Here is a 23,314-nt window from a genome sequence, read left to right as displayed (position 1 = left end):
TAAGGGAGTGATATTCACGTCATAAAGTTTATTAACATCTCTGGTTAGTAGGATTCCCAAGTATCTCATGGTTGTATCCGCCCAACGCAATCGGAAGTCCCCCACCCAGTTTTCCTGCACCCGGTTTCCAATGTCCATTGCTTCCGATTTGTCAACATTTATTTTAAGTCCCGCAAACGCTCCAAACAATTGTTGGTGGGCTAATACCCGTTCCAGAGATCTTTGCGGATTAGTCAAAAAAACAAGGACATCATCCGCAAAGGCGGAAACCTTGAATTCCTGCCTCCCCCAGGTAAATCCTGAGATCTGTTGATCCGTTTCTCCCTTTCGTAGCAAGGGATCTATAGATAAAATATACAACAGAGGCGACAGCGGGCACCCCTGCCTTGTACCCCGATAAAGCTGAAAGTCCTCGGAAACCTGCCCATTGGCTCTTATCGCCGACTTTGGGGCCTGATACAACATTTGAATAGCTTCCACTATCGCACCCTGAAAGCCATATCTATGAAGTACTGAAAAGAGATAGTCCCAAGAGACCCTATCGAATGCTTTTTCCGAATCAAAGCCCACCAGAACTGCCTCAGTACCCTTTTTTATGCATTCTTCCATTGCTATTATTAGTTTTGTGATATTGGTACTTATTGCCCTACCTTTCACAAAACCCACCAGATTTTGCGTGATAATGGTCGGAAATACCCCACTCATCCTGTCCGCCATAATTTTGGCAAACAGTTTCGCCTCAAAGTTTAACAGGGAAATCGGCCGATAGGCCGCTGGCGTGGATAAATTCTTCCCCGGTTTTTCCAAGACCGTAATAAAGGCCCTCGTAAGATCAGCCGGGAATTTACCCCTCCTTTGTGCTTCTCTATAAAAGGCCAGGAGATCGGCCCCCGCCCGGGCATGCAAGCTTTTGTAATATTCGGCAGTAAGCCCATCGGGTCCCGGGGCTTTGTTACCTTTGCTCGCCATAATAGCCCCCCGTAATTCATCTAGATGTATGGGCTTATTCAGATACTCCAATTGTTGAGCAGTAACCTGTGGTAAATGTAGTCCCGCGAAAAACTCAGCCTCTTGTGCTCCACCCCCCCAACCTATCCTCCGTATAGAGCTTCTCATAAAAAGCGCGGAATTCTGCACATATCTCCTTCCCTGCGACAATTGGGGTACCATCAGCCCTGCGTAGCTTATCAATCATAGCACTGCCCCTAGCTAGCCGGACCATGTTCGCCAGTACCTTGCCAGATTTATTGCCAAACCTGAATAATTTGTGTGTTCCCCGCTGTATCCCCCTCTGTGCCCTTTCATGTAATAAAGTATTCAGCGACCTTAAAACGTCATTATAGTGTGTTTGCGCCTGGGGAGATTTCTGGCGAGCTAAATCCTGTTTGGCCGTGCTTAGTTGGCTTTCCAGGGTCAATATATTCTGAACCAGCGCTCTCGATTGTGCTATGGTGTAGGACATAATTTCACCTCTCATTACCGCCTTACTGGTCTCCCAGTAGAGCCAAGGGTCTGCTTTATGTGCTGCATTATTAATGGCAAACTCTTCCCATTTACTTGACAGGAACTCCTGAAACTTAGTCTCCATACAAGTGGCTCGGAAACTTCCACTGGTTGGCCATGGACTTTCCTTCCCTATCCCCTATATCCACCCAAATTATCACATGGTCCGAAATTTCTATAGGCCCGATGGCAGCCCGTCCTATTTTGGGGAGCAAGCTGGTCGAAAGCAACACATAGTCAATTCGCGATAAAGTCGCATGTGCCTTCGAGACGTGTGTGTAGTCTCGTTCAGTTGGGTTAAGCGTACGCCAAATATCCAGCAACTGCAGTTCTGCACACAAATATGCCACTCCTTTTCCTTTCATATTTTGCGAAACTAAAGCCCTTTGGGATCTATCCACTGACGGATCATTAACACAGTTAAAATCCCCTAAGATCACTAGCGGGCCCTGCAAATTCTCCACCAGCTTGCTCAGTACGGCCTGAAAGAAGGAGTGGGTATATGCATTTGGGGCATATAAGTTGCACAATGTAACCGCCATGCCATTCACCTTAGCAATTAAGATGAGAAATCTCCCCTTATCAGTTAGTTGTCGGAGTAGTTCAAACTTTACATTTTTGTGTATTAAAAATGCTACCCCTGCCTTTCTTCCCACCGCCGGCGAAGCAAAACACTGTCCCACCCACTGTGTTTTTAATTTCAAACTTTCATCCAGAGACAAATGCGTCTCCTGAAGAGCTGCTATCCCCACTTTATGTCTTTGAAGCGCACTCAGTATTTTTTGTCTCTTCACCGGTGTACCGATACCACCCACGTTCCAGGATATATATCTCGTCTGACCTATCCTGTATTTAATTCCGTTGCATAACCCTCCATCCAATAGTATCCTAACCTGGCGAGCAGTTCCCCAGCCTGAACCACTCCCCTTCTTACTAGCCTGCCTCTTTCCCACCAACTACGTCCTCCCAGAGTAAAATGTGTCCTCCCCCCTCCCCCACCACCCTTCCCCTCCCTCAGCCGCCCTCCCTCCCCTCCCCGCAATCTGCCCCCCCACAACCAGAATCATAAAAGGGATGGCCCACATATGTGTGGGCTAGAGGACCGTGTACAATGCGACCGGGTGTGGACCCACAAAGCCCCTTTCCCGCCCCCATACTCGGTACCCAAAACATCAATCCTAACATACACTGGATAAACATTTGGATGTTTCGTTTTCTTTGTTGTGTATTGTTACAAACAACGTAGGAACTATATAAACTACTAATGAACTCCATAAACTTGAGCCCTCTGGCAACTCCTTCGGATCCGAACAGTCTCCAGACTTCACCAGCGGACCCTGCTCTCCCTGACGGTTGGCGTCTGTAATCCATCTCCAATGCCCACAGCTCCATGCTCGCCATTCACTCTCCGCAGACACCGTCCAAGGTCTCCAAAAAAAAAAATGGCACATTCGCTCTGTGCCACAATCCCCAAATGAAAACGAAAAAAGCAACACGAGAAACAAAGAAAGTGCCATAGTCAGCATATAACTAACAACCAGTAATGCTGCTGTTCCACTTATCTGAAGAAATCCCTCATCTTCCACCAGCCGGTACGAAAATGAAGGCTATCAGACAGGCTGAGCCTGTCCCAAAAAAAAAAAAAACATAGCCAAATAGCCAGCATCCTCTGCAAATCACTTCACCCCAGCTGAGTTCTGTAGCCATTCCTTTGCCATGGCCGGTGAATCAAAGGTTAGCACTTTGCAATCTCGCCATACCTTTAATGTAGCCGGGAACTGCAGCGCAAATCTGATGTTGCTATTGTAAAAATCATTGCAAATTGGGGTAAATAGCTTCCTTTTTGCTGCCACCGCCACGGAAAAGTCCTGAAAAAGGATGATTTTATGCTCCTTATATCTGAGGTCTCTCTTCTTCCGGAACGCCGTCAGTATAGCGGCCCTGTGCGCCCAATTCATAAATTTGGCAATTACTAGGCGAGGCCTCGTGTCTGCATCCCTCCTAGGCCCCAACCTATGGGCCCTTTCAATAACAAGCTTGCCCGCCAGGGACTCCAAATTGAGCGCGCCAGGCAACCACGTTTCAATTAGGGCTTGTAACTCACTGTCCAGTATCTCCTCCGGCAATCCCAGGAATTTCAGGTTATTTCTTCTGGCTCTATTTTCTAAATCTTCCAGCTTATTGTCTGCAGTGCTTACCGCTTGCTCCAGGGCTTTGACTCTTGCCGTGAGTGCTTGCTGCTCTTCTTCCACAGCAGCAATGCGGCCCTCAGCCCCCTCGATCCGACGACCAATGTCCCCTAATGAGTCTTTAAGGGTCGTGAAGTTCTCCGCAATGCCGGCAAAGTTAGGTTCCAGCGCCTCCACAACAGCCGCAGTCATTTTAGAAATTGCCGCTTCATCGATGCCTGCCGAGTCCGTTTCTTTCGCGCCGTCGGCCATTTTGGATTCCCCGGCGCTACCCTTTGGTTTTTTCTTTTCCTTCCTAGGTGGTTTTGCCGACATGCCTGCTGAGGTGCCGCTCGCCCTGCCGAAACACCAGGTGTTCCACTGCACTCCGGTCCTCTTAAATCTCAATTTCGTTTAGTTAGCCGCCGCCGATTTGCAGTTGTTAGCAGGCCCACACCCGGAGCTCTGGAGAGTACGTCTCACCAGGCTATCGCATCACGTGACCTCTCTTGGCACCATGTTTGGTACGTGTTGGCCTTTATTGTTGCCAGGAACAGCCTGGAGCTTGGTGTTCATCCATCTGTGAGGACTACATCCTGCTTGTCTTAGGAGAAAGCACAGTTGCTTACCTGTAATAGGTGTTCTCCTAGGACAGCAGGATGTTAGTCCTCAGGAAACCCGCCCGCCACCCCACAGAGTTGATTCTTTTCCTGTGTTTTTGTTTTCTTTAGCTCATATTTTGCTATGTTACGAGACTGCAGGGGGACCTTGTGTGGATAGTGGCATGATGGTGGTGGATACGGTTTCTCATCCAAAAGGCTGTCTGATTAGACAGGTGTCAGCTACCACACCAGTCTGATCATCTATTCTGCTCTCAAGGAGGCCAAGTGGATTCAGACCCATTCCTCAGTGCCCCTGGGGAAGGATCAGAGGGCGATGGATGCTCTTGGGAGAAGGTGTTTCAAGGCCCCATGCTCATTGCCCACATAGCAGCCTACCATTTCTGTATGAGCAGTATATGTCGGATATTCTGAAGCAGGTACAGGGGGATGGCTGAACAGAGCTGCCTTAGCAGCAGGACACCTTGGAAAGCACAGGGTCCGAGCAACCTACAATGTTTGAGATGGCATTGAGGAGCTCTGCAGCTGGAATTGGCCCCTGCAGACTTGCATGGCTGAGGGCATCTGATCTCTGACAGGAGGTGCAGGTCAGACTTACTAACGTGCCGTGCACTGGGGAGCAATCTCTTCAGAGATATCGAGTGAAGGATGTGGTGGTGCAAATGTTTGAACACTGACATTTCAGCAGCTCTCCACTGGCACCCAGGACCTGCCCTCTTCTGCTAGGTCTTCTGCCTGAGGAAACACTATCCTCCACCTTGACCCCGTCAGTAACAAGCAGCCCCTTGCAGATATTCAGGCAGCAGAGGACCCCGAAGCCCCAGCAGATGTCCCAGTCAACTCTTGGAACAGGGGTTTTGACTGGATCATAGGGAACTTAGCTGTATCCACCATACCCAGGACGTTGGATCCCTTGGTCGGGGGGAAGGCTACAGTTCTATGCGAACCTGGATCAGTGAGTTCTCTCATCAGAGTACCCCTCAAAATCCCCCCCCCCCCCGAGTCTTTATCCAGGACCAGTAGTACATCAGGAAGTACCTATCACAGAGCTCTCTTCCCTCTTAATGACCAGAGCAGTCTAGCCTGACCTACCAGGTGAAAGATGGTGGGGATTTCACTCCTGGTACTTCTGATGCCAAAGAAAACATGATTCCATCCCATCCTAGAACTAAGGGTCTTGAACAAGTTTCTCCAAAAGGAAACGTTCAAGATGGTTTTCCTGGGCCCTTTGATCCCCTTATTGCAGAAAGAGGACTGGCTATGCTCTCTTGATCTAAAGGATGCATACATCCACATCACAATCTTCCATGGTCACTGGAAGTATCTTCAATTTGTGGTAGGAAATCTAGTATCATGTTTTTCCATTTAGGCTAGCTTCAGCCCCACTTGTCTTCAGAAAATGCTTTGCCATGGTGGTAGCTCACTGCACAAACTGGGATTCCATGTTTTCCCATACCTGGATGATTGGCTGATCAAGAGCACCTCTTGGCAGGAGCCATGGAGTATGTGCTCAACCAGGCTGGTGCTGGAGTCACTAGGGTTCATCAATTATCCCAAGTTCCATCTTAGCTCATCCTCTGCCATTGGACTTCATCGGAGCCTGCTAGACACAACCTTAGTGACTTATCCACTTTATACAAAGTTTTTCCACCATAGAAGAATAACACCACCTTAGGTTTTCCTGTCTTAACCAGTCCCTCATTCTGCCAACATTTTTTTTTCCTAGCCCAATTCATACCAAGACTAACACACCTTGTACAGTTTGGACTGCAAAAGAATCTTAGCCTTCTGTCTAGAGCGAACAGAAGCCTATAGACAGTCCACCCAACTCTTTGATTCTTTTGATCAGAATAGAACATAAGAACATAAGAAAATGCCATACTGGGTCAGACCAAGGGTCCATCAAGCCCAGCATCCTGTTTCCAACAGTGGCCAATCCAGGCGATAAAAACCTGGCAATTACCCAAAAACTAAGTCATCAAGCCATTGTTTTTGCCCACATTCTTTCCAAGACCTTATGCACATAAAGGGTAGAAGGCTATCAGTTCACTGGACTATAAAAGGGCCTTAGCCTGTTATCTGAAGAGAACTCAACCACATCAGACTTCTCAACTTTGTCGCCTACAATCCTAAAAGTAGGAGAGTAGCTGTTGCCAACATATGTGTTGTCCAGCTGGCTAGCGGACACTATCACAAATCTTTTTACTCTATGAACCTTGATAGTGTGTGATCTGAAGGCCAACTAAAGTATGATCCATGGCTTCCTCAGTGGCTTACATAAGAGCTAGCCCAATTAAGGACACTTGCAAAACTACAACTTGGTTGTCCATTTACACCTTCACGTCCCATTAGTGTCTGGACAATCTCTCAAGAAGTGACTAACTTTGGGCAAGTAGTTTGTGCAACCTGTTTAACAGTAGTCTACTTTCTGTTGAAGTGGTAGTAGATTGCTTTTTCAGTAAGTGCTCAGTTACCTCAGTTTGGGACTCCCTGTGTGTCTTGGCTAATTCAGTCATACTTGTCAATTGAGAAGGCAAGTTTGCTACTGTAAACAGGTTTCTTTCTAAATAGCAGCATGAATTAGCCATGTTTAATACCCACTCACCTTCCTGTCGACTACTTAATGCAAAGCTCTTCAATCAAGTGAGAGGCTCAGAAGGCAGCATGGGAAAACCTGTACATGCTCAGTAGAAAAACTTTACTGAGTTAGAGAGAGGGGTCCTTTCAGTGCTGCCAGATGTCATCCACATATTGTGGCTAACTTATTCTGCAGTATATGGAGAACAGGGCATTTAAGATAAGCAAACTTGCTTATAGTTTTTCTATTTAAAAAAACCAAAACAATTTTTTAATGTAACTTATTAAATTATTTTTGTAAGTTTGGACTCAGATTCAAAAACAAACTCCTGCACAAATTATTTAGGTGAAGCGAATCCTCTCATAAATTTAGCAGTTATAGCAATCAAAATTCTAGCTCTCATGAGGGAGAGGGTGTAACTTTAGCATCTACATAGGCTATTTGAAAGTATGTAGGTGGTACTTGCTAATTTTTTATCAAAAAGCTACTTGGTTAGATTCTCTGAAAATTAACTCCAGGAGCTGAAAAATGAACAGACATTTATGAAGCCTTTATTAATTGCTTCGGTGGTCAAAAACTGACTGCTTGAAGAGTAGGTATGAATGAAGACTTATGGTGGTATAGTCCAGGAGAGGTAGGTTCTGATTGCACTGGAAGCCAAGGAACAGGAGTAAATGAACAGACTTTGAACAAAAAAGGAGCAATTTTTTTTTTTTTTAGTTTTAGATTTGTTTTGGTCTTGATGGGGTAGTGGGGTATGAGGTTCCTCTACATCAGGGGTGCTCAAACTGATCCTTGGGGCCTCCAACCAATCAGATTTTTAAGATATCTCGAATATGCATGAGATTTATTTGCATGCACTACCTCCTCTGTATGCAAATATTTCTTATGCCTATTCATTAAGGATATCCTGAAAAACTTGAGGGACTTGGTGGCCCCTGCAGACTGGTCTGAGCATCCCTGCTCTATATCCAGTCAGTTCAGTCCTTACTAATGGATTATGCATACCTTCCAGCAGATGAATATCAACAGGCTCACTGATGTCACTCCTTATATACCTATGTGCTGACTCAAGCCTGCCAGTATTATCTCTCCAGCAGAGGATTGAGGCATAGCTGCTTGAAATTAGGTGTTGGGCTCCCATAGCCTGTTCCCTCAATTGAGCAAGTCCCTGCTGCTGTTCTTTAACACTAGGAAGATCCTTCCCTCTCGTGAACAGGCTATGGGCTTGGCCTGCCTGACTGAACAGAATATTCTGTTATGTGCTCCTGAGATTAGACACGGGTGTTTTCTCTCTAAGTGGGAATCTCTGCCTTCCTAGAAGATGGTCAGCAGACAGTTGGTTTAAGAGCTCCAGAGGTGTGATGGCCATAGCTCAATCCCTCTGAGTTGGTGTAGGTCTAGGGAGAAGGTGGGGAGTTTTTCAAATGTGCTTGCTTGCCTTCTTTTCTCCATTACCCCTTTTGATATTCTTTTGATTTGGGCTGTCTTTTTTTTTTTTTTTTTTTTTTTTTTTTTAACTTCAAAACTCACAGCATGACTCTCCATTGCTTCTGCTCAGCAGGTAGTAAACCACTGCAATGAGAGACTAAGGCACCAGCTGTGAGGGATATGGTGACTGCTGCTGATCAATAGAGCTTAGTTTATTTTGGTAATGCTTGCCGCGGGCACGAGCAGGAGCGGCTTGAAGTAAAGATGGTGCTGATCAGGGAGAATGCCCATGCTGTGCTCCATGTGCAGATGTTATGGTCATGTCAAGAGGCATCACAGTGGGCTGCAACTTTGTGTGGCCTAGGGGGATTAGTGGACTGTGAATTTTCTGGCTGCGGGAGGGTCTGGAATTGCGAGGATTGCTGCATTTTGATACCTTGTTGGCTACTCCGGCAGCCATGTTATCAGCCATGAAGAGATGAAATGAAGGTTGTCCCCGCCCCCTTCCCTCTCTGCTATAGGCATACTGTGGAGCATATAGTTGGGCCAAGGCCTGTATCTCCTGGTACTGCAGTGTGTTTAACTCCCTATGCTAATTATTTCTTCGTTTCCATGGGCCTTGATATCCCAGGGAATTTTAAAGTTTTTACACAGGGCAAGTCACCTTGTCCACTGGGACTCCCTCTGCTGATGTCTCCTGTGTTTAGCCTACCTGTAGGATCTGCACCTCTTCCACCATCTGTAGAAAGAAGTAATGCTTCCATCCCTTCCTCTCTTGCTCAGTCAGAGCAGTTTGGAATGACCACCTGAGCACAGATAATTGATTTTTTTTTCCCTTTTAGGGTATACAGCTCCTGCCTTACATTTTCATGTGGCCTTTGAATTGGTTCTTTTCAGTCCATGTATGCTGTTCCACGCATTTACTTGGGATTGGTTCTGGTCCCAGGATCTGCTCAGATTATTCTGTTGACTCAGGAAGCTCAAGGGGATCTTCCTTGAGCTTTTATGCTCTGAATGCTGATGCTGTTCAGGATAGAATTGAAGAATGGCATCTTCTCTGAGGATAGCTTCCTGATGAGCCTCTGATTTCCAAATCCTCAGCTAGGCCCCCTGTGGATCCCCTCAAGCCCAACTATCATTGGCATTGTTCTCTTGGAGCTGCAGATACAGTAGCCCTGCCTGGCATGCAGAAAGTCTCTGGGCTCTTCGGTTGCAGAATCCAGGCTCCTTATTTGGGAAACTGAGTGTATTGAATGCTTCCTTTCCCAACATTTTGTGGTATTGTAGCGAGATCTTATGCAGGATGCCCAGGAGGAGTTTGTGAGGATTCCCTGACACTGGGACCAGCATGTGCATGCTGTGCAGATGCTGGCTATGGTTTAGTACCCTCCTCAGCATCCATATTAGCAGCTCAGAGGCTCCTCTGGATGAGCAGCTGGTTGGCAGCCTCTATTTTTGAGACTAATTTAACTAAGAAGGTGGGCTCTTCTTTGGCACTGAACTGGTAACTACAGAGCAACACAAAGGTACAAGTGTGACATTGCATAGTTGATCTCACAATAGATTTTTCAGTACTCCAGAGGTTTCAGACCAGGTCAGAGCTCTTCAGGACAGAGCTCAAAATCTTATCGTAGGTTCTGTACTCTTGTTTGAGGAGAACTGCGATGCTGTCATCTTTGCAAGCATGTCTCAAAGGCCTACTGCCCAGGAGGGAAGGGTTAGGTCGGCCGTCATGGTTGGTGATTCAATTATTAGGAATGTATACAACTGGGTGGCTGGGCGTGAGGATTGCCTGGTAACATGCCTACCTGGTGCAAAGGTGGCGGACCTCATGCGTCATCTAGATAGGATTTTAGACAGTGCTAGGGAGGAGCCGGCTGTTGTGGTACATGTGGGCAGCAATGACATAGGAAAATGTGGGAGGGAGGTTCTGGAAGCCAAATTTAGGCTCTTAGGTAGAAAGCTTAAATCCAGAACCTCCAGGGTAGCATTCTCTGAAATGCTCCCTGTTCCACACGAAGGTCCCCAGAAGTAGGCAGAGCTCTGGAGTCTCAATGCGTGGATGAGACTATGGTGCAAGGAAGGATTCAGTTTTGTAAGGAACTGGGGAACCTTTTGGGGAAGTGGGAGTCTTTTGAAGGGATGGGCTCCACCTTAACCAGGGTGGAACCAGACTGGTGCTACCCTTTAAAAAGGAGAGAGAGCATCTTTTAAACTAGAACAAAGGGGAAAGCCGACAGTCGCTCAGCAGCGCATGGTTCGGAGGGAGGTATCTTCAAAGGATACTAATGCTGCATTAGAATTAGGGCATCCCAACAGGTTCCAATAATAAGAAAAGTAGTCCAAGTGCCTGTAACTAAAAACTCACCTGAGCTAAAAAAAATTCTAACCTATCCCTATCAATTAAAGCAGAATGAAAATACAAACAAAAAACAAACTTTGAAATGTTTTGCATGCTAATGCCAGAAGTTTAAGATGGGAAAATTAGAATGTATAGCAGTGAATGATGACAGACTTAATTGGCATATCAGAGACATGGTGGAAGGAAGATAACCAATGGGACAGCACTATACCGGAGTACAAATTATATCACAATGACAGAGGAGCACCCGGGAGGCAGTGTGGCGCTTTGTCTGGGATGGCATAGAGTCCAACAGGATAAACATCCTGCATGAGACTAAATGCACAATCTAATCTTTATGGGTAAAAATCCCTTTTGTTGGGGAAGCCTATAGTGATAAGGAGTGTACTACCGGCCACCTGGTCAAGATGAGACGGACCATGAAATGCTAAGAGAAATTAGGGACTGTAACCAAATTGGTAGTGCGGTGGTAATGGGAGATTTCAATTACCTAATCAGAGGAGAGTCAGTGGTATACCACATAAATATAATCAACAAAAAAATTAGTGGAAACCAAAATAATTTTAATATTATAGCCTAAAAGGTGTCAGCAAGCCTGTCGTTGTGACACTTAAAAAGTGACCAACCGGTCTACACAGATTTCAATTACCCCAATGTTGACTGGGTAAATGTATCATCGGGACACACTAGAGAGTTCCTGGATGGAATAAATGACAGCTTTATGGAGCATTTGGTTCAGGAACAGACAAGAGAGGGAGCATTTTTAGATCTAATTCTCAGAGGAGCATAGGATTTGGTGAGAGAGGGTAACTGTGGTGGGGCCGCTTGACAATAGTGATCATAACATGATCAAATTTGAAGTAATGGCTGGGTCAGTAAGCAAATCCATGGCTCTCATGCTAAACTTTCAAAAGGGAAACTTTGATAAAATGAGAAAAATAGAAAAAACTGAAAGGAGCAGCTACAAAGGTAAAAAGTGTGCAAGAGGCATGGTCATTGTTTAAAAAAAAAAACAAAAAAAAACCCCATCATAGAAGCATAGTCCTGATGTATTCCACACATTAAGAAAGGTGGAAAGAAGGCAAAACTATCACTGGCATGGTTAAAAGGGGAGGTGAAAATCTATTTTAGCCAAAAATCTTCATTCAAAAATTAGAAGAAGAATCCAACAGAAGAAAATAGGATAATGCATAAGCATTGGCAAGTTAAATGTAAGACATTGATAAGACAGGCTAAGTGAGAATTTGAAAAGAAGTTGGCCGTAGAGGCAAAAGCTCACAGTAAAAACTTTTTAAAATTATATCCAAAGCAGAGCACCTGTGAAGGAGTCAGTTGAACTGTTAGATGATCGAGGGGTTAAAGGGGCAATTAGAAAATAAGGCCATCGCGGAAAGATTAAATGATTTTATTGCTTCAGTGCTTACTGAAGAGGAAGTTGGGGAGATTCCTGTATTAAGTTTTCATGGGTAATGATTCAGATGGACTGAACCAAATCACGGTGAACCTAGAAAATGTGGTAGGCCTGATTGACAAACTGAAGAGTAGTAAATCACCTGGACCGGATACACCCCATGGTTCTGAAGGAACTAAAAAATGAAATTTCAGACCTATTAGTAAAGATTTGTAACCTATCATTAAAATCATCCATTGTACCTGAAGACTGGAGGGTGGCTAATGTAACCCCAATATTTAAAAAGGGCTCCAAGGACGATCTGGGAAACTACAGACCAGTTAGCCTGACTTCAGTGCCAGGAAAAATAGTGGAAAGTGGTCTAAATATCAAAATCACAGAACATATAGAAAGTCATGGTTTAATGGAACAAAGTCAGCATGGCTTTACCCAAGGCGAGCTTGCCTCACAAATCTGCTTCACTTTTTTGAAGGAGTTAATAAACATGTAGATAAAGGTGACCTGGTAGATGTGGTATACTTGGATTTTCAGAAGGCGTTTGACAAAGTTCCTCATGAGAGGCTTCTAGGAAAAGTAAAAAGTCGTGGGATAGGTGGCAATGTTCTTTCGTGCATTACAAACTGGCTAAAAGACAGGAAACAGAGTAGGATTAAATGGACAATTTTCTCAGTGGAAGGGAGTGGGCATTGGAGTGCCTCAGGGATCTGTATTGGGACCTGTACTTTTCAATATTTATAAATGATCTGGAAAGAAATACAAGTGAGGTAATCAAATTTGCAGATGACCCAAAATTGTTCAGAGTAGTTAAATCACAAGCAGATTGTGATAAATTGCAGGAAGACCTTGTGAGACTGGAAAATTGGGCATCAAAATGGCAGATGAAATTTAATGTGGATAAGTGCAAGGTGATGCATATAGGGAAAAATAACCCATGCTATAGTTACACAATGTTGGGTTCCATATTAGGAGTTACCACCCAAGAAAGAGATCATTTGTTCAGTGTGCTGCGGCAGTCAAGAAAGCAAACAGAATGTTGGGAATTACTAGAAAAGGAATGGTGAATAAAACGGAAAATGTCATAATGTCTATCGCTCCATGGTGAAGACCGCACCTTGAATACTGTGTACAATTCTGGTCACCGCATCTCAAAAAAGATATAGTTGCGATGGAGAAGGTACAGAGAAGGGCAACCAAAATGATAAAGGGAATGGAACAGCTCCCCTATGAGGAAAGACTAAAGAAGTTAGGACTTTTCACCTTGGAGAAGACGGCTGTGAAGGGGGATATGATAGAGGGGTTTAAAAATCGAGAGGTCTAGAACAGGTAGATGTGAATCGGTTTTTTTACTCTTCGGATAATAGACTAGGGGGCACTCCATGAAGTTAGCATGTGGCACATTTAAAACTAATCGGAGAAAGAAGTTCTTCACTCAACACCCAATTAAACTCTGGAATTTGTTGCCAGAGGATGTGGTTAGTGCAGTTAGTGTAGCTGTGTTTAAAAAAAGGATTGGATAAGTTCTTGGAGGAGAAGTCCATTACCTGCTTTAATTAAGTTGACTTAGAAAATCGCCACTGCTATTACTAGCAACAGTAGCATGGAATAGACTGTGTTTGGGTACTTGCCAGGTTCTTATGGCCTGGATTGGCCACTGTTGGAAACAGGATGCTGGGCTTGATGGACCCTTGAGCACAGTTTCATGCAGTATTCTCCTTTCTTCTGAAGATGATTCTGAAGTTTCATATAAATTGGTCTTTGTCATTGGATATGTGGAGGATTATGCGCAGCTGTGACATTTGGATGAGTGGTGGCATTCTTTGCAGTATCTCAAGGTTGGTAATGAGTTTTGAAGATTGGAAAAGGTGAAGTGGCATCTAGGGCTACAGTAGCGCACTGGATCAAGGGGATGATCTGAAAGATGTATGTAGAAGCTGGAGTGTCCTTACCAAAGCAGGCCTGGGTGCAGGCTATTTCATGGGTGAAGTTCAGCTGGTATGTCCACTAGAGATTTGTAAGACAGCAACGTAATCATCACACATCTTTTCCAGACACTATCTTCTGGGTTAGGGAGGAAGCCTTCTTTGCCTGAGCTATGAGGAGCTTACCATCCCCTGAGGGAATGGTTTTGGTAAATCTCATTTGTATGAACTGGCTTGACTAGACTTAGAGGAAGGTGAACTTGTTGCTTACCTAATTTCCTTTCCTCTAGAACAGTCAAACCAGTCCATTCTTCCTCATGAAACTGCTGATTTCTTGCTTTGACCTATTACAGAAACTTTTATTTTCCTAAGGCTAGACAGCGGAGGCAATTGGCAGAGTGGTATACAAATCATCCTCATTTGGGTAAGGGTTTCTTACCCAGTTTTGAGATTTGTCTCCCCTCTAGTTCCTTCAATTCCTTGGTCTTCTGGAAGTTAAAAATAAATCCACATTTTAGCTTTTGCAGAAAATAGTGGCAAGCTGGTGTTACACACAAGTATATAAAGAGTGACATCAGCGAGCCTGTTGATCTCTCTCCATCTGCTGGTAGGTGTGCATAACCCATTTGTATGGACTGGCTTGACTGTTCTAGAGGAAAGGATGTTATCAGGTAAGTAATTTCACCTTTTATAGGCTCAAACATAGGATGGGAGCACTGCTGTACTGACCTTCATCACAATCCCATGCATTGATACGTGTAAAGTATGAACACAGCACAATCTTACGTCTACTCAGGAAAAGGAGACTAATTGTTGCCACAGTCCAAAGTATGCACCATTTGTTCTGAAAAGGTATAACAATATGAGAAATTAAATAGGAAAGAATGGAGATCTGGAAATAAAATAAAAATATTAGATTTTTTCCTGCATCCATTTGTAAAAAAGTTAAGAAACGTTAAATTTATGAAATATTTATTGCACTATATTCTTATGGATTGTTTTTGGAAGCTGCTATTTCTTTTGAGACCAAAAGAAGTACATAGATGTTAAACATACATAAATACAAAACATTTGCATACAGTTTTATTGCATTATTTTTATGGGGGATTTTTTAACTTTAATTTCCTTTTCATAAATAGGGAGGAGCCCTGTCTTTGTATACAGCTCTTACAACTAATCAAAAACTGGCAGGTGTCCTTGCACTTAGTTGTTGGCTTCCACTGCGAACTACATTTTCACAGGTATTTATCTCACTTCCATAAAAGAAATTTGATATCAGTCTCTTACCAGTCAGCTTTTGTTCTAATTGACAAGAAACCAGGCAGCCACATTGCCAGCAACTGCTCAGAGGTCCTGTTTTATTTCTTTGAGTTGTTCAAGTGCTTCACACACACGCATGCTGCCACTACATGGTGGGTTGGGTGGGACTGCTGAGGCTGGGAACTTAAGGCAGGGAGTATTTGTGAGACAGAATAGAGGCTGGAGAAGGGGCACGGTCTATCTTTCGTGTTGAGATGAAGGAATGGGATGATTGAGGCTGGGATGAGTTGTTGCTGGGATGATTGAGGTTTGCTTGATAGGGGTGCTGAAGGGACAGATGAATCAAGCAGAGGGGAAAATGTACTTGAGATTGAGCAAAGTCAGGGAAGTGGGAGACAATGGGACTGGCACTGAATACACAATGTAAAAATGCTTTTTGAAATGTGTATGCTTTTTCATCCTTGAATGGGCTGCATGTATACTAGACCATCAATTTTTTGAGATCTCAAATCCTGTCATTTATGATGGGCATTGTTCTAGTCTTATTAATAGCCTTAATCTTATTTCTTTTAGTAAATTGGCATGTTCAAATTTCCACAGCTACCATCTTTGTAGAGTGAGAGGGACAGACAAGCTGGCGCACCATGTTTTTTTTTTTTTTTTTAAATTTTTCTTTCTAGGTATTTTCTTTAATTCTTCTCCCTCCCTTCCTTCCACCACCAATTTACAGCCAAGAATTGTAGCTCACTATAAGTGCAATATGACTTAGTTTCCACTATGCCCAAAATCCCCAGACTGTTAATGTTGCCTCCTCTGAAATCTAGGTCATATCATTGATTAACACATTAGCTCATTGATAGAGAGGAAACATATTTATAGTTGTGCTCATAAGTTTATATTCCCCTGGCAGAATTTGTAAGGTGTGTAGCATTTTAAGAAAACAACTTACAAATTCTGCCAGGGGAATGTAAACTTATGAGCACAACTGTGTATATATCCACTGCACGCCCCATTTTGACCAAATTGTATAAATTAGGTCTGGAAGTCTTATCTACCGAACCAAAACATCAGGCCATCTGAATCATTTTGAGTAGTGCATAGCTATGTAACTTCTTGTTTATTTGCCAGAATTAGGCAGTGCAAACTACTGGGCAAAAAGGTTCAGAGCTAGATAAAATTAAGATTTCAGCATTTTAAAGATGTTAATACAATGGACTACTTTTTTCTTTAATTTCTCCATGGGGTTTTGATAGTTCTCTCTTGGGTTAGAGACCTAATCTCTCTTTACTTATTCAAGATAAGAGGCATGGTCTAGTGTGTATAGAATGCTGTTATAGAGGCAGTGCTTAGCTTTGAGCAAGTCATTCCTTTTGCCTCCTGAATCCTATTGAAAATAACCAGTCTTTCCCAGTCCATAAATTCAATTATGTTCCTTATTCTGATATACAGGTCAGACAATGTTTGGGGGATTATTCAGTCATTCTGCTAATTATGTTTTTTCCATTTGTATAGATTGCTGTAAATACTGTACTGTAATCATCATGAATCCTTGTTTTTAACTGTTATTGATTAACCTTTTAAATAAGTGAAGGAACAGAAATCAGCAGAGGCTTGCAATTTTAAATAGGCAGCTGTGTGAGAAGTTGTCCTAACAGTATGATTCAACAAATTGAAGTTAGATATGTGGGTCACAAGTTATCCAAAAGACTTCTGCTGTTCTGTGTACCTGGAAGATATAGTAGGCCAGATTGACAAATTAGAGTAGCAAATCACCTGGACCGGATGGTATGCACCCCAGGGTTCAGAAGGAACTAAAAATGAAATTTCAGATCAATTTGTTAGAATTTATAACCTATCATTAGTCATCCATTGTATCTGAAGACTGGAGGGTGGCCAGTGTAACCCCAATATTTAAAAAGGGCTCCAGGGTGATCCGGGAAACTCCAGACTGGTGAGCCTGACTTCAGTGCCAGGAAAAATAGTGGAAAATATTCTAAAGATCAAAATTACAGAGCATATAGAAAGACAAGTTTTGCCTCTCAGATCTGCTTCATTTTTTTTGATGGGATTAATAAACATGTGGATAAAGGTGAACAGGTAGATGTAGTGAATTTGGATTTTCTAAAGGCATTTGACAGGACCCTCATAAGAGGCTTCTAAGAAAACTAAAAATTCATGGGCTAGGAAGTGATGTCCTTTTGTGGATTACAAACTAGTTAAGACAGGAAACAAGTAGGATTAAATGGTCAATTTTCACAGTGGAAAAAGGTGAACAGTGGAGTGCCTCAGGTATCTCTACTTGGACAGGTGCTTTTCAGTATACTTCTAAATGATCTGGAAAGGAATACAAGTGAGGTAATCAAATTTGCAGATACAAACTTATTCAGAGTAGTTAAATTACAAGCAGATTGATGAATTGCAGAATGACCTTGCGAGACTGGAAGATTGGGCATTCAAATGGCAGATGAAACTTAATGTGGACAAGTGCAAAGTGATGCATGTAGTGAAAAATAACCCATGCTGTAGTTAGTGTCAGCTTCCATATTAGGACTTACCACCCAGGGAAAATATCTAGGCGTCCTAGTGGATAACACATTGAAATCATCGGCTCAGTGTGCTGCGGCATTCAAAAAAGCAAACCATGTTAGGAATTATTAGGAAGGGAATAGTGAATAAAACAGAAAATGTCTTAATGCCTCTCTCTCCATGGTGAGACTTCACCTTGAGTATTGTGTAAAATTCTGGTCACTGCATCTCAAAAAAGATATAGTTGCACTAGAAATACAGAGAAGGATGACAAAATGATAGAAGGGAATTTGTTGCCAGTGGATGTGGTTAGTGCAGTTAAGTGTAGCTGGGTTTAAAAAAAGGTTTGGTTAAGATCTTGGAGAAGTCCATTAACTGCTATTAATCAAGTTGACTTGGGGAATAGCCATTGATGTTACTGGCATTAGTAGCATGGGATCTACTTAATGTTTTGGGTTCTTGCTATGTTTTTGTAACCTGGTTTGGCCACTAGTGGAAACAGGATGCTGGGCTTGATGGACCCTTGATCTGACCCAGTATGGCAACTTATGTTCTCACTATCCAGTCCATATCTGCATTCAGCCCTTGAGGGGACAAGGTATTGAGAGTAAAGATCCATTTGAGTTCTTGCTGCAGGAGTGCCCGAGAGTGATTGCTGCCTCTGAGGGAGAAACCGTGTCCAGAATGAAAAAAGAATGTCAGATGTATGGTTCGCCTATAACCAGTGTGGAACAAGAGCATTTTCATGAGTGTCAAAGGCATGATTGGTCCATTCCTGTATTTATGAGCACCTTTTGTGTGATTTTGCCTATATAAAGAAAAGCAGGGACAGTGAACATAGATAACTCCCATGGTAGAGCAGTCTGAAGAAAATCTAAGTTGAGGCTTATGTAAGGAAGTGTTCTTGCACTTCTACTGGCAACACCAAAAGTCATAATCCTACTGGATACTTCAGTCGTTGCTGATTTTTATAGTCTTAATGATCACTACTCATCTTGTTGCCCAATAAGGTAAGGCTGTGTAGGTAAAAGACAAATATGGATGTAGGCACTAATATTAACTATGAACTGTAGTATGCAAGATCATGTATCACTAAATGTAGCTTTCTTAAAGGTTTAATCTATTTGGGGTGTGTTTAGAAATCTTAATTAACAAGTAGTTACAGCAAGTAACTGGACTTGGCTTCTAAATTATTTGTGTTGGACTCTGGTAGCAATGGGTTTTTGGTAATATCAGGAGTTTTGCTTTTGCTTTAAATGTTTTTGTTCATTTTCTCCATGCTGCTATTTTTCTTCACTTTTTTTTTTTTTAACAGGAAAGAAAAGTATAAGTAAAATAGATTTGAGATCATGATTTTTAATTAGTTGTCAAATTTGAGCTTCAGAGTAAAATAACCTTAGTTTTTATATAAATGTACAGTTTAAAGTTTTGTTATGTGGAGCAGTGGGATGTTGGCTGTGGGATTTTCTTACAGCTTCTTTTTATCCCCTTTTTACATTCTCAGGCTGCTGCTGCCAATATTGTCAATAAGGACATTCCTGTTATTCAGTGCCATGGAGATTGTGACCCTTTGGTTCCTCCTATGTTTGCTTCTCTTACTGTTGAAAAACTAAAGACTATAATAAATCCAGCAAACATACAGTACAAGGTTTATTCAGGCATGACGCACAGCTCATGTGCCCAGGTTAGTATTTTGCACTATTAAAATGGGAAACTATGGTCAGCCTGCTGAGTCAGGGGAAAAAAGCAAAGAAGGGAAGAGAAGACAAAGGTGGAAGAGGTTTGGGAGGATTCAGATTGCTGCACTACTGTATAAGCTGGACCTCATTTCAAAGGCTCCAGGAAAAGGAGCATAAACAGACCTAAGGTAATCTGCCTAGAACAGAAATTTCTGAATATGGAAGAATAGAAATTTTTAAAATAAATTGAAGATAGGAAGGAAAGTTGTTTTTTTTTTTTTTTAAAAGGGGTGAAAATACTTATAGAAAAAAGCAAGTGTTTCCTGGGAAACAGTGCCAGACATCACTATATGCATCAACAAGCTGAGTCTCATTTTTCACCTTACCTAATTGGCATGTAATTTCAAGACTTATTTGTGGAACTGTGTGTACCAGAATATGCTGTTTGAATTTCTTCCTTCTCCCTTGTTACTCCTTCATGCAATTAATCTTCAAATTTCATGCCATGTAAAGTAATTGTAGAATATTTTCTTATTCCTATTTTGCTCTTTGCCAGCTGCATATTAGATTGTACCTTAGCCGGCCTGATTTTAACTGTATATGCTTGTGCTTCCTATATTATATATAATATATTATACATAATGTACATGATATGGATATCTTTTCTAATTTGTTTCATTTTTGTGAGATTGCAGTTTGAACTTCAGGTTTTGTTTAGTCGGCTTTCTTTGCTTCTTATCCAACTGTCCATAGGGACAGTTCTTGCACCCTTTGTATTGTCCTTTTTAAGAAAAGTTAGTTCCCCATGAATTTTTATTCCTTAGTATCCCATGGTAAGAGACTATCTACTAAATCCCTACATTTGTTAAAGCCACTTTTCTTGAAGTTCACTTTATTTTGCCTTATTCTGGTCATTTTTCCCTTAGCTCACTTTTTTCATGTACAAATGTGTTTTTTTTTTCCTTTGGGAGAAACTGGTTAAGAATGTAATCTAAAAGAACCACCTCACAGATGTCCATGTTCTTTAGAAAAGTTATCCTTAACACACACACAATTTGTGTGATATCCCTAGTAAATGTTGGGGTAGTTGAAGTCCCTCATTACTGATAGGTCACATGCTTTGGATGTGTCTGCATGTTGGTTAGAAAAACCTTACTCGCCTATCAGAAAGCATAGGATAAGCACATAGGATCCTTATTTGTGAAGAAGTAAAGATGAAATAAGTGGTTGGTTGGGCTCTGTGGTATTGTAGTGGTAAGGGAAAATGAGTAGACTAGTTAGACCTAAAGGTATTTCTGTCATCCTGTTGCATTTGTCGATTTTTGTTTGGTGGCCTGTAGTACAACCTGACCATCATATCACTTGTTTTCAACCTTTATTTTTATGCAGAGAGCTACTTTTGACTGGATCTCAGAAGATACATAGATTCTTTATACACAAGGCCTTTCCTCCCGTTTTTCCTATCTGTCCTTTAACTGTTTATACTTTTCTAAATAGATATGCTAATTCTGAGTACAAGCAGGATAGGAGTCCTCATAGGTGACATCCAGTGGAGCATGGCACAGAAAACTTGTGTACATTTCTAGAATTTTGATTTACCTCACTGGTCATGCTACGCATACTGTACCACATGTCCATGTAAGGTCCCTTCAGTCTCTTTCTGCAGAACCTATTGGTCACAATTCTTGCCGACTCTTCTTTTCGGAGTTTTTGTATGTTCATGCATTTTTCTTTGATCTAGCTGTCCGTCATGGAGTTCAGAGGTCTCATCACTCATTGATTCCCTAGGTAAAGTTTTGAGACTGTGTCCTTTCACTGTCATTCCCCCACAGCAGTAGGGGACCCTCTGTGCTTGCTGGCCATCGAGCTGCCATTGAGTTTGGGTTCCAGCAGTGCCCTCTGTGGCATGTCTGTCAGACTCCTATGATAGATGTAGCTTGTGCCTGGGGGCATTGCCTGACATCAGTGGGTGCCCTAAGAGTGCAGAAATGACTCTTTAAAAAAAATTGTCCTGATTAGATCTTATGAAATGTTTGTTTTTGGTGCCAGAAGACTGATCCATCAGTATCAGAGGTATCAACATTGAAGAAGCCTGGAGCAGGAGGAGGGGAGCCACTGTGTCCCACATCAATGGCTGGTAGGGAACCTGGAAACAGATCTGACTGTTCCCCCTTCAGAAAAGGTGTCTGGTTCTGCCTCTGACATCTGCATTGAGGAAGCCCCATGCCTTTTGGGTCTCATGCCAAATAGACTCTGACCCATCTTGGGGTTAGTTACTGATCAAGAAGTGACTCTATAGGAGCTCTCTTTTAATGACCAAAGCGGTTGAGCCTGTTTCTCCAGGGCAGAGAGGGTGGGGATTCTTCAAAGTATTTCCTGATTTTCAAAGAAAATAGGAACACTGTCCTATCCTAGACTTCAGGGCCTTCAACAAATTGAGTCAAAAGTTCAAAATGGATTCCCTGGGCAACTTAATTCTTTCTTCAAAAGGAGGAATGGCTTTGCTCTTGATCTCAAGGATACCTATTCTCTCATAGACTTCCCTGGTTACAGGAAATATCTTCAATTTGCAGTAGGAAACATCCACATCCATTATCACATTCAGTTTGGGCTAGAATCTGCCCCATATGTCTTCACAACACCTGGCCATGGTGGTGGTAACACAAACTGGGGGTGCAGTTGTTTCCTTATCTGTTCAAGAGCCTGTCTTGAGCATGAGCAGAGGAATTGATGCGCATGACCATTCGGGTGTTGGTGTTACTAGGGTTCATTATCAGTTACCCAGTGTCTCACCTCAAATGGAATTATCAGATCTCTGCTAGGTGAAAGCCTTCCTTCCACAACAAAGGGCCAGTGCTCTGGCTGCAGTGGAAGAAATCCAAATGAGTCAGCAGACATCAGCAAGACACATGTTGAGGTTGTCTGGTGTCAGCAGTACATGTAATTCCCTTGGCATGTCTTTTTATGAGAAGAGCCAACTAGACCTTGAGGTCTGTTCACTACAGGTCACTCAAGATCTGTAGCACAGCATTCAGCCATTCAGGGACTCTGTCCTAGTGCCAGAACAATTCCAATCTGGTCAGGGCAATCCCCTTCCAAACTTGCTCGACCCAAATTCTTCACTATGGCTGTGTCCACTCTGGGTTGGGAAGCTCATAGATTTACTGCACCCAGGGCTTGTGGTATGACCAGGAAAAGTAACAGCAGCTAAACTTGGAGCTCCAGGTGATTCGATATGCTCTAGAGGCTTTCAGAGATCAGTTATCCAACAGTTATCTAATCTAAACTAACAACAAAGTGCCAGTTTATTACATTAACAAGCAGGGAGGTACGGACTCATACCTTGTGTCAGGAGGCTGTCCAACTGGCCATCTCTTGGGGGATGGTTCTTAGAGCCACTTGCCTAGCTGGAGTGGAAAACATGTTGGTGGACAGTCTGAGTCAGTCCTTGCAACCACACAAATGGTCCCTGAACATGGGGCAGCAAACCAGATTTTCTGCCATTGGGGGAGTCCTAGTGGGATATGAAAAAATCCACTATTGAACAGGAAGGTCCCACTTTTTTATTTTGTTCCAGACAAAGGATGCACAGCAAAACTAGCCTCATATGTTTTTGCCCTACATTGGGAGAGGGGTCTTCTGTATGCATATCTTCCAATACTGCTAGTAGCAAAAACTTTGAAGCTCAAAGAAGACAAGGGGACCATGATTTTCATAGCCCCTTTTTTGCCGATACAGGTCTGGTTCCTGCTTCTGCAGGAGTTATCTATCAGGTTGGGGACTTCACCAGATCTGTTTCACCATCTTAACCTCTTATCGCTCTTGCTTATTGCTCGGCTATGGAGAGGTGCAACCCC

At 42.8% G+C, this 23,314-nt stretch overlaps 1 protein-coding gene across 1 annotated transcript in view; it reads left to right on the top strand.

Annotated features, from left to right (window-relative positions):
• LYPLA1 (lysophospholipase 1) overlaps positions 1–23,314 on the top strand; it is a 122,087-nt gene that overhangs the window by 82,871 nt on the left and 15,902 nt on the right. Inside the window, exons 8-9 of the mRNA XM_029591278.1 lie at positions 15,132–15,233; positions 19,283–19,462. Of these exons, the coding sequence (XP_029447138.1) occupies positions 15,132–15,233; positions 19,283–19,462 (282 nt within the window). The remainder of the gene's footprint in view (positions 1–15,131; positions 15,234–19,282; positions 19,463–23,314) is intronic.

The sequence above is a fragment of the Rhinatrema bivittatum genome, chromosome 2 (assembly GCF_901001135.1).
Source record: "Rhinatrema bivittatum chromosome 2, aRhiBiv1.1, whole genome shotgun sequence".
NCBI classification, from domain to species: domain Eukaryota; kingdom Metazoa; phylum Chordata; class Amphibia; order Gymnophiona; family Rhinatrematidae; genus Rhinatrema; species Rhinatrema bivittatum.
The sequence above is the reverse complement of the archived record's forward strand: the minus strand, read 5'-3'. Positions and strand labels throughout refer to the sequence as shown.